The sequence below is a fragment of the Oncorhynchus clarkii genome, chromosome 5 (genome assembly GCF_045791955.1).
Source record: "Oncorhynchus clarkii lewisi isolate Uvic-CL-2024 chromosome 5, UVic_Ocla_1.0, whole genome shotgun sequence".
Classification (NCBI taxonomy): domain Eukaryota; kingdom Metazoa; phylum Chordata; class Actinopteri; order Salmoniformes; family Salmonidae; genus Oncorhynchus; species Oncorhynchus clarkii.
Window position 1 is genome coordinate 32,530,864 of NC_092151.1, and position 14,261 is coordinate 32,545,124.

Genomic DNA, 14,261 nt, shown 5'->3' on the forward strand with positions numbered 1-14,261 from the left:
ATAACGCAGTTTTTGTTTTTACATCATCATCTCATAATAACGCAGTTTTTGTTCTTACATCATCGTCTCATAATAACGCAGTTTTTGTTTTTACATCCTGGTTTTATAATGATGCAGTTTTTCTTTTTACGTCATGGTCTGCATGATGACGGTTGTTAAATTGGTCCCAAATTCAACTGTTATTCAGCACAGACATAGTGTTTACACTAATATATAGACAGCAGGGTTAGAGTTGGGGTTATGTCTATGGTAAGGGTTGAAACAAGGTGTAGACATGAAGCTAGTGTTAAGGCTGAGCAATGGAGTGAACATGAAACTACGGTTGAGGTTAGGGTGCTAAGGTTGAGCCAGGGTGTCAACATAGGACAGAAGGAAAGTGTGGAGAGACATGGCAGATGACAGTGAGCAGGCCTCCTCTTGCTGAATTGTTGGTAATGAATTAGCTAACTTAATTCAATGCATTTACAGTCTTATTTGACTGGTTGTCATGTGTTGTCAATATATTCAAATAATTTACAGTCAAAGGTTAGCTCGTGGGAAATACTCATTTCATTGTCATTCATGTCCAGTATGAAGGGGGACAATTAAAACTTGCATCATGATTCCATCTAGTAGTGATTTTAAAGAACATGTGGTTTGTATTCAATTCAGCTTCATTTTATTCAATCTCAACTTCAAACAATAAACATTAAACAAACTGAATAATATGCCAATTGGACCAGCTGCAATTACAAAAGACTGAAAAATATAATTAACCTTCATAAACATTCAACCTGCATTCAAGTAATGAATCTTTAAAGCATCCAACGAGTAGTATTCAATATAAAGCAATGTGCCAAGTAAAGCCCCCCCAGCCTAACAATGCTGGGGCAATTGTGCGCCGCTCTATGGGACTCCTGATCACGGCCGGTTGTGATACAGCCTGGGATCGAACCCAGATCTGTAGTGATGCCTCTAGCACTGCGATGCAGAGCCTTAGTCCGCTGCGCCACTCGGGAGGCCCCCAACCAGTAGTCTCAAGTATAGATTTATTTGGTTACAATATAGTTCTATCGCACAATCATGGCAAATCTAAGGGCCAGTTTACACAGGATTATATGTGTCTATGAGTCTGGTCACTCTCTCATGTACTCTCCTCTTCCTCCTCCATCCCGAGCAGGCAGGTTCTTGCGATGGCACCCGTCACGGCATACGGGTCACAGTTGGCGGAGGGCCGGCGGTCTTCAAAGTATCCCTTCCCCTCCTGGGCCACCTGGCGTGGGATCCGGATGCTGGCCCCGCGGTTGGCCACACCAAAACAGAAGTCATGGATGCTGGAGGTTTCATGTAAGCCTGTGAGGCGTCTGATGTTGTCCTGGCCTCCGTGAGGGTCGTACACACATATGTGCTGGGAATGGCGCTTGCTCAGCTTCTCAATGGCCTGCTCAATATGTCTGTTAGAAGAGGGGAGAGTTTAGGTGTTGGACTAAATTTTGTAGTTACACAGCCTCACAGAACCTTACTTACAGTGCAATAATGTTTTTGCAGTCATACTCACTGCAGCCCCCCTTCTTCCCTCATCTCCTTTGTGCTAACGTTGGTATGGCAGCCCGCCCCGTTCCAGTTCCCCTTCATTGGTTTGGGGTCCAGAGTGGCTACAACTCCAAAGTCCTCACACACACGGTGCAGCAGGAAACGTGCCATCCATAGGTGGTCTCCCATCTCTATCCCCTCACACAGACCCACCTGGAATTCAAACTGAGAGAGGGAGATAAAAGGAGAGTTAGGAAATATTATATAGCAATCTGTAGAACCTTCCGGAAAGACTTGTCATACAGCATTGTAGCAAAAGGTCAATGTTTACCTGAGATGGCATGACCTCAGCATTGGTGCCACAGATTTTGACTCCAGAATAGAGACATGCCTTGTAGTGACACTCCATAATGTCCCTTCCATAGGCGTTGTCTGCACCAACCCCACAGTAGTATGGACCTGAGAGAGAGAAATAGAAAAAGAGAGAGTTAGATGAGATCAAAATCAAAGGCCTATTCGATAACATTAGGACTTATATAGTAGGACTTCTAGAAATATCTTTCATATATATAGTGCTTTTCAAATTGCTTAAGACCATTTACATTACGAAAGGACACATGGTAAAATATAGTAGAGTCAGTCACCTTGGGGTCCTGGGAATCCATTTTGGGGCCAGCCATAGGGGCGACCATCCATCCCCAGGAGAGTATACTCCTGCTCCATTCCAAACCAGGGGATATAGTGCTTCACTTCCTCCATCACTTTCTTACAACCTGACCGCAGGTTACTCTCTGTACAGGAGGGAAAAGGTGTATATTGCAGGGTTAGTTTGACTGATAGGAATATGAGACAGTCAAAGCAGTCAATTAGATAGACAGCAGCTTCGATCATAGACCAAAACCAGTTGGTCTCCGTGTCTGTCAACTGAAGTAAGAAAAGTATCTCTTGCTGTTTACAATTACCTGCAGGCAAGCGGTTGTACTTCAGGACCTCACACAAAACCAGTTTGTTGGATTCCAGTGTAAAAGGGTCCCTAAACATCGCCACTGGGATCAGGAACATGTCACTGTTGGATCCCTCGGCCTGGTAGGTGCTGGAGCCATCAAAGTTCCACTCTGGAATATCTGTCATTAGCAATACCAACATTAACATCATGGAATATAATGCAATGTCCTAGATATACAGTGCCTTGCAAAAGTATTCATCCCCCTTGGCGTTTTTCCTATTTTGTTGCATTACAACCTGTTATTTAAATAGTTTTTTATTTGGATTTCATGTAGTGGACATCGTCCAAATTGGTGGAGTGAAATGAAAAAGAAAAATATTTTGAAAAAAGTTTTTTGGGGAAAAAAAAATGGAAAAGGGGTGGGTGCATATGTATTCACCCCCTTTGCTATGAAGCCCCTAAATAAGATCTGGTGCAACCAATTACCTTCAAAAGTCACATAATTAGTTAAATAAAGTCCACCTGTGTGCAATCTAAGTGTCACATGATCTCAGTATATATACACCTGTTCTGAAAGGCCCCAGAATCTGCAACACCACTAAGAAAGAGGCACCACCAATCAAACAGCATCATGAAGACCAAGGAGCTCTCCAAACAGGTCAGGGACAAAGTTGTGGAGAAGTACAGATCAGGGTAGGGTTATAAAAAAATATCAGAAACTTTGAACATCCCACAGAGCACCATTAAATCCATTATTAAAAAATGGAAAAAACATGGCACCACAACAAACCTGCCAAAAGAGGGCCGCCCACCAAAACTTACAGACATGGCAAGGAGGGCATTAATCAGAGAAGCAACAAAGAGACCAAAGATAACCCTGGAGGAGCTGCAAAGCTCCACAGCGGAGATTGGAGTATCTGTCCATAGGACCACTTTAAGTCGTACACTCCACAGAGCTGGGCTTTATGGAAGAGTGTCCAGAAAAAAAGCCATTGCTAAAATAAAAAAATAAGCAAACACGTTTGGTGTTCGCCAAAAGGCATGTGGGAGACTCCCCAAACATATGGAAGAAGGTACTCTGGTCAGATGAGACTAAAATTGAGCTTTTCGGCTATCAAGGAAAATGCTCTTTCATCACCCCGAGAACACCATCCCCACAGTGAAGCATGGTGGTGGCAGCATCAGGCTGTGGGGATGTTTTTCATAGGCAGAGACTGGGAAACTGGTCACAATTGAAGGAATGATGGATGGGGCTAAATATAGGGATATTCTTGAGGGAAAACGGTTTCAGTCTACCAGAGATTTGAGACTAGGACGGAGGTTCACCTTCCAGTAGGACAATGACCCTAAGCATTCTGCTGAAGCCACACTTGAATGGTTTAAGGGGAAACATTTAAATGTCTTGGAATGGCCTTGTCAAAGCCCAGAAGTCAATCCAATTGTGAATCTGTGGTATGACGTAACGATTGCTGTACACCAGTGGAACCCATCCAACTTGAAGGAGCTGGAGCAGTTTTGCCTTGAATTCCAGGTTGTAAGGCAACAAAATAGGAAAAATGCCAAGGGGGTGAATACTTTTGCATGCCACTGTACATATATGGTCACGGTGGGGACGACGTTGTCGATGTTTGTAAGAAGGAATCAGGAGGTTAGAGTTATGGTCAGATTTGCCAAATGGTGGGCGAGGGAGTGCTTGTATGTGTTTCTGTGCACAGGTGACATGCTGGAAAAAATGGGGTAAGACGGATTTCAGTTTCCCTGCATTCAAAATTCAAAAGGCACATCTGAGCTATCTTTGTTGAAGGTGCATGGTAACAATTGAATAGCATTGAATAACAGAAACCTTAAGCTTTACTCATAGGCCTGAAGGCCTTCGTCAGAGCTTTTGTGAGTGTTCAGTGCATCGAATGTGTTACCAAATATAACAATGTGCATTTCAGAAATATTCTAATAAACTATTGACATAAAACATATTAAACATGTCTGTAAAACCAAAATGAGGACATCAACCTATCAAGTACCTATCAAGTAAAAACGTCTGAGTAGGCTGAAGTGGTTTTAACTACAAGGCATTAGTTCATGTTCACATTTATGACATAACATTCATGGAAATTTCATCATTAAGACATTTTGGGAATAATGTCTAGAGGGTGTATTGCTCAGAGTATTATTTATATCCCCTCTGTCTGATATCTTGACTTTCTCTATACCATAAAATCTAAATGTAGAAATGTCATGTTTTTGGTCATTAATTTAAAATGTACTGCAACAGGATAATAATCCCTGTCGTTTCTCCTGATTTAACTTATGTTCACTAATTCTCTGTGAGAACGACAGGTTGTTCCTATTTAACACAACCCACATGGACATTTAATCATGTAGATAACATGGGTGGAGGAGCACGTAATAATGTCATTTATTTGGAACCGTTTTCCTGCATGTGGGTGGCAAAAATATTCACACATCATCATATTGTTGCACTGTGCTGCCTCTGCATTTATAGCTACCATTCAGAAGAGGGCGTAAAAGAGCCTGGCTCATTTTCTTTTGTGGCTGGCAGTTGGCATAGACCAACTTGTCACGTAAATTTCGACCTCTCCTAGATACAATAAGTGGTGAGTTCTTAAATTCAGCTGACAAAACTGGGTCCGAGGATTAATCATGCCAGTGTTGCCCACTTTGCGGGAGCTCAAAGTATATGTGGTGGTGAACATTACTGAGTGTTCTTTAGCTCTGGAGCAGTGGTCACCAACCTTTTCTGAGTCAAGATCACTTTGAGTCAAAATGTATGCCGAGATCTACCGCGATGATTTTTTTTATTAACATGATTTTAAAAATGTAAGCATATGCAACATTAACCAATTAAAAACAGTACTGTAGCAATGATGTTTGTGCAGTAAACTATAGGCCCAATACATTATCACGCATACTGGCTTTGCTTGAATTTACCAGCCAATGCATTGTTGTTCGGGACATTTGAGGTAGGCTATATGATCACACCGGCAATTGAACCATTGTTGTATTACTTGTGAGGCACAGCTGAGTGAGCACACATTTAAATAATTTGCTTTTTATTTTACTGGGCTGATGGTGTCTGCATCTGATCGTCAGTCTCAAATGCAGGCACTGATAACAAAAAAAAAGGGACACCGTCTTCCAGTTGATGGCGAAACTCGAGTCTCACCGGATTATTTCTGCCTCGTGCAAAAATTCATGTTGTTACTCCTATGAACAGAGAAAGTGAAAGCCGGTAATAATAACAACAACGCAAGCCTATAGATACACATTCCTACTCATTCATTACTGCTGCAATGCTTGTTGTAGTGCTGAGTGGAAATAGAAAGAACACGCATTTTATGGCTTATAAAAGTGTTGAATACAAAGTGTTGACAGTGCTGAGTAAGAATTTAAACATTAACTCACTCATAAAAACAGCAGCTCTTTGCTGTATTCGTTGACAGTCTCCCTCTAGTCATTGTTTTAAACGTTTTGAAATCTCACAGTATACATTTTGCCGTAGCTTTCTTTTATGGCTGCTACATTACTGCAGACTCGGTCATTTGAGTAATCTGACTGGCCAGCGGTGTGGTAGTGCACTTGATTTCCTCTCCAGGCCCACCGGAAGCAAGAGTTTGTACCTTCAGACACATGAAATGGCAACAGTGCCTACCCGGCGCGCAGGGCAGCTGAATTGGCTGCACCTACCATCAACAGCCCGAGACGAATAAAAAAAAGGAACACAAGGCTTTATCGTTGTTGTTTTTTACAGACATTTTTGGCGATCGACTAGAGCTAGAGCTGCCATCCCCTCGTGTGGGGAATGCTGATGTGCAGACTCGACATCTAATGTGAGATAAATACAGTCTTCTGTTAATCCCGTTATTGGTGAGATCTTGTTTGTAAAGTCTGTAGCTGATGGCAATGTTTGCACTATTCCTGCGACCACTGGGCTGCTTGGATAATTGCCTTGTTGTGTTTTATGTAATTCAAACTAAATGTACAGGCATGTATGGCACATATGCAGCAAAGGTAGTCATATTCAGGCTGTGAGATAAGGTTGTTTAATGTGGCATGCTCCAGATTTGAGTTAATATCCCTTTAGAGAACCAGTGTGGGATCAGTTCTATAGAAACGTTAATTGCTGAATTGAATCTCTTCTCTGTATTTTTCATAGTCTAAAACGACCACAGCACCCCCCACCCCCCCAAATCAAAGTTTATTTGTCACGTGCCCGAATACAACAGGTGTAGACTTTGCAGTGAAATGCTTACTTACAGGCTCTAACCAATAGTGCAAAAAAGGTATTAGGTGAACAATAGGTAAGTAAAGAAATAAAACAGTAAAAATACAGGCTATAAAAAGTAGCGAGGCTACATACAGACACCGGTTAGTCAGGCTGATTGGGGTAGTATGTACATGTACAGTGCCTTGCGAAAGTATTCGGCCCCCTTGAACTTTGCGACCTTTTGCCACATTTCAGGCTTCAAACATAAAGATATAAAACTGTATTTTTTTGTGAAGAATTAACAACAAGTGGGACACAATCATGAAGTGGAACGACATTTATTGGATATTTCAAACTTTTTTAACAAATCAAAAACTGAAAAATTGGGCGTGCAAAATTATTCAGCCCCTTTACTTTCAGTGCAGCAAACTCTCTCCAGAAGTTCAGTGAGGATCTCTGAATGATCCAATGTTGACCTAAATGACTAATGATGATAAATACAATCCACCTGTGTGTAATCAAGTCTCCGTATAAATGCACCTGCACTGTGATAGTCTCAGAGGTCCGTTAAAAGCGCAGAGAGCATCATGAAGAACAAGGAACACACCAGGCAGGTCCGAGATACTGTTGTGGAGAAGTTTAAAGCCGGATTTGGATACAAAAAGATTTCCCAAGCTTTAAACATCCCAAGGAGCACTGTGCAAGCGATAATATTGAAATGGAAGTAGTATCAGACCACTGCAAATCTACCAAGACCTGGCCGTCCCGCTAAACTTTCAGCTCATACAAGGAGAAGACTGATCAGAGATGCAGCCAAGAGGCCCATGATCACTCTGGATGAACTGCAGAGATCTACAGCTAAGGTGGGAGACTCTGTCCATAGGACAACAATCAGTCGTATATTGCACAAATCTGGCCTTTATGGAAGAGTGGCAAGAAGAAAGCCATTTCTTAAAGATATCCATAAAAAGTGTTGTTTAAAGTTTGCCACAAGCCACCTGGGAGACACACCAAACATGTGGAAGAAGGTGCTCTGGTCAGATGAAACCAAAATGGAACTTTTTGGCAACAATGCAAAACGTTATGTTTGGCGTAAAAGCAACACAGCTCATCACCCTGAACACATCATCTCCACTGTCAAACATGGTGGTGGCAGCATCATGGTTTGGGCCTGCTTTTCTTCAGCAGGGACAGGGAAGATGGTTCAAATTGATGGGAAGATGTATGGAGCCAAATACAGGACCATTCTGGAAGAAAACCTGATGGAGTCTGCAAAAGACCTGAGACTGGGACGGAGATTTGTCTTCCAACAAGACAATGATCCAAAACATAAAGCAAAATCTACAATGGAATGGTTCAAAAATAAACATATCCAGGTGTTAGAATGGCCAAGTCAAAGTCCAGACCTGAATCCAATCGAGAATCTGTGGAAAGACCTGAAAACTGCTGTTCACAAATGCTCTCCATCCAACCTCACTGAGCTCGAGCTGTTTTGCAAGGAGGAATGGGAAAAATGTTCAGTCTCTCGATGTGCAAAACTGATAGAGACATACCCCAAGCGACTTACAGCTGTAATCGCAGCAAAAGGTGGCGCTACAAAGTATTAACTTAAGGGGGCTGAATAATTTTGCACGCCCAATTTTTCAGTTTTTGATTTGTTAAAAAAGTTTGAAATATCCAATAAATGTCGTTCCACTTCATGATTGTGTCCCACTTGTTGTTGATTCTTCACCACAAAATTGTTTTATATCTTTAGGTTTGAAGCCTGAAATGTGGCAAAAGGTCGCAAAGTTCAAGGGGGCCGAATACTTTCGCAAGGCACTGTACCAGGCTGTGTCAGAGGAAGGCCTTAAAAATGGTCAATGGCTTCCCGGACTATCTGCATTGACGCTTTTTGCAATCTTTTGACTAGTCACATACTGTACGCTGTTGCTACTGTTTATCTTCTATCCTGTTGCCTATTAACTTTATTCCTACCTATATATACATTGCCAGCAGCATACCACCCCACATCCCACTACTGGCATTCTTCTAAAGCTAAGCAGGGTTGGTCCCTGGATGGGAGTCCGGATGCTACTGGAAGTGGTGTTGGAAGGCCAGTAGGAGGCCCCCTTTCCTCTGGTCTAAAAAAATATCCCAAACCCCCAGGGCAGTGATTGGGGACATTGCCCTGTGTAGGGTGCTGTCTTTCAGATCGGATGTTAAACAGGTGTCCAGACTCTCTGTGGTCACTAAAGATCCCATGGCACTTATTGTAAGAGTAGGGGTGTTAAACCTGGTGTCCTGGCTAATTTCCAATCTGGCCTTCATACCATCACAGTCATCCAATCATCCCCAGCTTACAATTGGCTCATTCCTCCTCTCCCCTGTAACTATTCCCCAGGTTGTTGCTGTAAATGAGAATGTCTTCTCAGTCAATTTACCTGGTAAAATAAGGGATAAATGAATAAAAATATCTAACTCAATTACCTTGTACCCCTGCACATTGACTTGGTACTTACCCTATTTATATAGCCAAGTTATCTATACTCATTGTGTATTTATTCCTCTTGTTATTATTTTGACAAATACATTTGATTCAATGTGTTACCTTCTATTCCCTGTGGCTCTCTGTCCAGGGTGCGAGTCTTGTTCCTCAGCCCCTCCCCGGAGCCATCGATCCAGATGTAGGTGACCTGACACAGGTCCCCCTGTGGAAGGGACATGTAGTGCTGATGGATGGCCTTGTTTAGACGAGAGCTGACTGACACAGATGCCATGGCTAAGTGTAGAGTCTGAGGGGGTCAAAAAAACAGAGAAAAAGACACTCAGAACACATGCTGTATAGTGACACATAGTTCAACAGGTAATTCCTCATAGTTTTTCATCAGCTGGTGTCATCAGGAAGTGTTGAACAAGATCATGATTTGTTTTGCTGTTCATGTACCATTCCATTCACTTGTCCTCATGAACACATTTCTATTTTACAAAATGTATTTTCATTCCAATCCTTTAGCCTGACCGATGCTTTGATCCACCCAGAGCCTGGGTGGGTGCCATGATGGATAGACATACCAGTACAGTACAAAAGGTAAAGGCATAAAACATTTAAATGTTTTATTAGAACAATAATGTTTTGTCAATGGGTCTTCATCAAAAGTCACTCTAACAAATCATTTGGGAGCACACAACCGTATTTGTGGGTTTATTTTTCTTGCATTGAACTATTGGCTCTACCTGACACCTGGTAAGTTTCACTGGATGTGCACACATTCAGACCTGGTCAGAAGATAGTTGTATTTTGTTTATTTGAAAATAGCAACTTTTTAAATGCTAGAGGTAGTCGAATATAGTTTATATAGAATTTAAACTAAAAGGCAATTATTTTATTTGATATTCAAATACAGGTCTCAGAAAAACAAATAACATTTTTAAGTATTTTGAATACCTGTCAGAAAACTAAATAATATTTGAAGGTATGTGAATATATGCACATTATTTGAAAAGAAACAAATATTTATGTGATGGCTGCCAAATATTTGATGAAGAACCAAAAACGACAACAGTTTGTTGAATTAGTCTAAATATATATGATGAAAAGCACATGGTTTGGAGGGCTCGTAGATATGAATCTTAATATAGCCTATAGCTGTCACGTGTGCTCCCTCTCCGGCCTCTAGGTCACCAGGCTGCTCATTATCGCACACACCTGTCACCATCGTTATGCGCATCAGCGCATTATGACACTCTCCTGGACTCCATCACCCCCTTGATTACCTGCCCTATATCAACTCAGCAAAAAAAGAAACATCCCTTTTTCAGGACTCTGTCTTTCAAAGATAATCCGTAAAAATCCAATTAACTTCACAGACCTTCATTGTAAAGGGTTTAAACGCTGTTTCTCATGCTTGTTCAATGAACCATAAACAATTCATGAACATGCACCTGTGGAACGGTCATTAAGACACTAGCAGCTTACTAACAGGTAATTAAGGTCACAGTTATGAAAACTTAGAACACTAAAGAGGCCTTTTTACTGACTCTAAAAAACACCAAAAGAAAGATACCCAGGGTCCCTGCTCATCTGCATGAATGTGCCTTAGGCATGCTGCAAGGAGGCATAAGGACTGCAGATGTGGTCAGGGCAATACATTGCATTGTCCGTACTGTGAGACACCTAAGACAGTGCTACAGGGAGACAGGACGGACAGCTGATTGTCCTCGCAGTGGCAGACCACGTGTAACAACACCTGCACAGGATCGGTACATCTGAACATCACACCTGCGGGACAGGTACAGGATGGCAATAACAACTGCCCGAGTTACACCAGGAACACACAATGCCTCCATCAGTGCTTAGACTGTACGCAATAGGCTGAGAGAGGCTGGACTGAGGGCTTGTAGGCCTGTTGTAAGGCAGGTCTTCACCAGACATCACCGGCAACAACGTCGCCTATGGGCACAAACCCACCATCGCTGGACCAGACAGGACTGGCAAAAAGTGCTCTTCACTGACAGGTCGCGGTTTTGTCTCACCAGGGGTGATGGTCATATTCGCGTTTATCGTCGAAGGAATGAGCGCTACACCGAGGCCTGTACTCTCGAGCGGGATCGATTTGGAGGTGGAGGGTCCAGCATCATCGGACTGGGCTTGTTGTCATTGCAGGCAATCTCAACGCTGTGCGTTACCCTTCCTGCAGGCTCATCCTGACATGACCCTCCAGCATGACAATGCCACCAGCCATACTGCTCGTTCTGTGCGTGATTTCCTGCAAGACAGGAATGTCAGTGTTCTGCCATGGCCAGCGAAGAGCCCGGATCTCAATCCCATTGAGCACGTCTGGGACCTGTCAGATCGGAGGATGAGGGCTAGGGCCGTTCCCCCCAGAAATGTCCAGGAACTTGCAGGTGCTTTGGTGGAAGAGTAGGGTAACGTCTCACAGCAAGAACTGGAAAATCTGGTGCAGTCCATGAGGAGGAGATGCACTGCAGTACTTAATGCAGCTGGTGGCTACACCAGATACTGATTGTTACTTTTTGATTTTGACCCTCCCTTTGTTCAGGGATACATTATTCAATTTCTGTTAGTCATATGTCTGTGGAACTTGTTCAGTTTGTCTCAGTTGTTGAATCTTGTTATGTTCATACAAATATTTACGAATGTTAAGTTTGCTGAAGAAAAAAAAATGCAGTTGACAATGAGAGGACGTTTCTTTTTTTGCTGAGTTTGTCACTCCCTTTGGTTCCTTCCCCAGACGTCATTGTTTCTGTTTCTTGTCTGTGCGTTGTTCATGTTTCTTGTTTTGTATTGTTTTTATTTATTATTAAATGATTCACTCCCTGAACTTGCTACCCGACTCCCAATGCATACATTACAGAGTGACGCCTCACCAAAGGGAAGCATCAGGGAGCGTTTTTTTGTTTTTGATTTGGAGGTGATGTCGGGTTCGGGTGTCAGAACCGGAGCTACCTAGGAGGTCTCAGCCAGTTTGTCGGATTCCCATGCCTCGGTGGGTTCGAGGGGTTCCCCTGCCTCAGCGGGATCGATTGGCTCCCATGCCTCAGCAGGGTGAACAGGTTCCCGTGCCTCGACGTAGGCAACCAGGGAGGTCTCATCAGGCTCTCACACCTCAGCCGGTTCATCAGGTTTCTGCGCCCTAGCAGAGATGACTGGTCCGCATCGTCCTTGTTGTTGGTGTCCTGCGGCTGGAGGCGAACGCCCCGGGGAGTCACGTATGCTCTCCGGCCTCTAGGTCGCCATGCTCCCGCGCCTCAGCTGGATCGACAGGTGCCGCGCATCCAACCTGGAAGCCAGCCGCACCAATGTGTCGGAGGCTACACTGTGCACCTGGCAATCTTGGCTAGCGCGCACTGCGCCCGGCCCGCCACAGGAGTCGCTGGTGCGCGATGAGACAAGGAGATCCCTACCAACCAATCCCTCCCTAACCCGGACGACGCTAGGCCAATTGTGCGTCGCCCCACGGACCTCCCTGTCGCGGCCGGTTACGACAGAGCCTGGGCGCGAACCCAGGGACTCTGATGGCACAGCTGGCGCTGCAGTACAGCGCCCTTAACCACTGCGCCACCCGGGAGGCCTGTGAAATATATTTTCAATAACCAAAAATATTGTACATTCAGCTGTTTGAAGCTGTACAAAACCAAACGTAAAAGATGCAAAAACAAAACTCCAGAACTTGGGGATTGTGAAGAGACCTTTGCTGGCATGTCTTGTGGGGTAATGAATGGGTGTCCCAAGCTGTGTGCTAGTAGTTTATGCAGACACCTCGGTGCATTAAGCATGTCTTACAAAAACAAGTAATGATGAAGTCAATCTCTCCTCCACTTTGAGCCATGAGCGACTTACATGCATATCATTAATGTTAGCCAATTGTAATTTTCAGAGGTCCCTCTATGTGGCATGTGGTCAACATGACTCAACAGTAGTCCAGGTGCGACGAAACTAGAGCCTGTAGGACCTGCCTTGTTGATAGTGTTGTTAAAAAGGCAGAACAGTGCTTATTATGGACAGACTTCTCCCCAATTTAGCTACTGTTGTATCAACATGTTTTGACCATGACAGTTTACAATCCAGGGTTACTCACAAGCAGTTTAGTTATTTATTACAGGATTTAGTTGAGGTTTTAGGTTTAGTGAATGATTTGTCCCAAATACAATTGCTTTTAGTTTTTGAAATATTTAGGACTAATTTATTCCTTGCCACCAATTGTGAAACTAACTGCAGTATGTCGTAGGAGTTTCACTTTCTATGACATCATCTGTACTTCCAAAGTTATCATAGAGAAACATCTTTACTTACTGTTTTATGGGTGAAGTAAGGAGAATTGATTATACTGAAGCAGTGCTCTGGTCTCTCTTCCTCTCTTTTCCTCTCAGCCTTAGATCATCCAAGTCGACTGAGACAGTTAAACCGGTTTAGGGTTTTTCACAGGTTATGTAAATGAGCTTGTTGTGACGTAGTCTCATCACTGACATCTGACCTATCAATCAACCAGTTTACCTTCTTTGAAGCTCAGTGTCTTTCCTAGAAATAATGACATGTTGTTAAACTTGTCTCTAAAAAGGTTTCTTTAATCTACATCAGGCTTTGACTAGTTTATTTAACCATGATTCAATTTTGTAAGCCTTGTAATGTAAATATAGTGTCTTGTGATCAGTGGTGGAAAAAGTACTAAATTGTCATACTTGAGTAAAAGTAAAGATACCATAAAATGACTCTAGTGAAAGTCACTTTGTAAAATACTAGTTGAGTAAAAGTCTAAAAGTATTTGGTTTTAAATATACGTAAGTATCAAAAGTAAATTGAATTGCTAAAATGTACTTAAGTATCGAAAGTAAAAGTAAAAATATAAATTATTTAAAATGTCTTATATTAAGCAAAACAGCACAATTTTCTTGTTTTTTTAAATTGACGGTTAGCCAGGGGCACACTCCAACACTCAGACATCATTTACAAACAAAGCATTTATGTTTAGTGAGTCCTCCAGATCAGAGGCAGTAAGGATGAGCAGGGATGTTATCTTGATAAGTGTGTGAATTGGACAATTTTCCTGTCAAAATGTAACGAGTACTTTTGGGTGT

General features: G+C 42.7%; 1 protein-coding gene across 1 annotated transcript; it reads right to left on the reverse strand.

The window, feature by feature from the left end:
* Positions 1-278: 278 nt before the first annotated feature.
* LOC139409954 (glutamine synthetase-like) lies at positions 279-13,544 on the reverse strand. The gene is made up of 7 exons (XM_071155365.1): positions 13,480-13,544; positions 9,274-9,457; positions 2,475-2,636; positions 2,157-2,303; positions 1,844-1,971; positions 1,538-1,737; positions 279-1,433 (listed from the first exon to the last, which is right to left on the reverse strand). The coding sequence occupies exons 2-7, from the start codon at positions 9,440-9,442 to the stop codon at positions 1,124-1,126; spliced, it is 1,116 nt and encodes a 371-aa protein (XP_071011466.1). The 5' UTR covers positions 9,443-9,457; positions 13,480-13,544; the 3' UTR covers positions 279-1,123.
* Between the last annotated feature and the right edge of the window lie 717 nt (positions 13,545-14,261).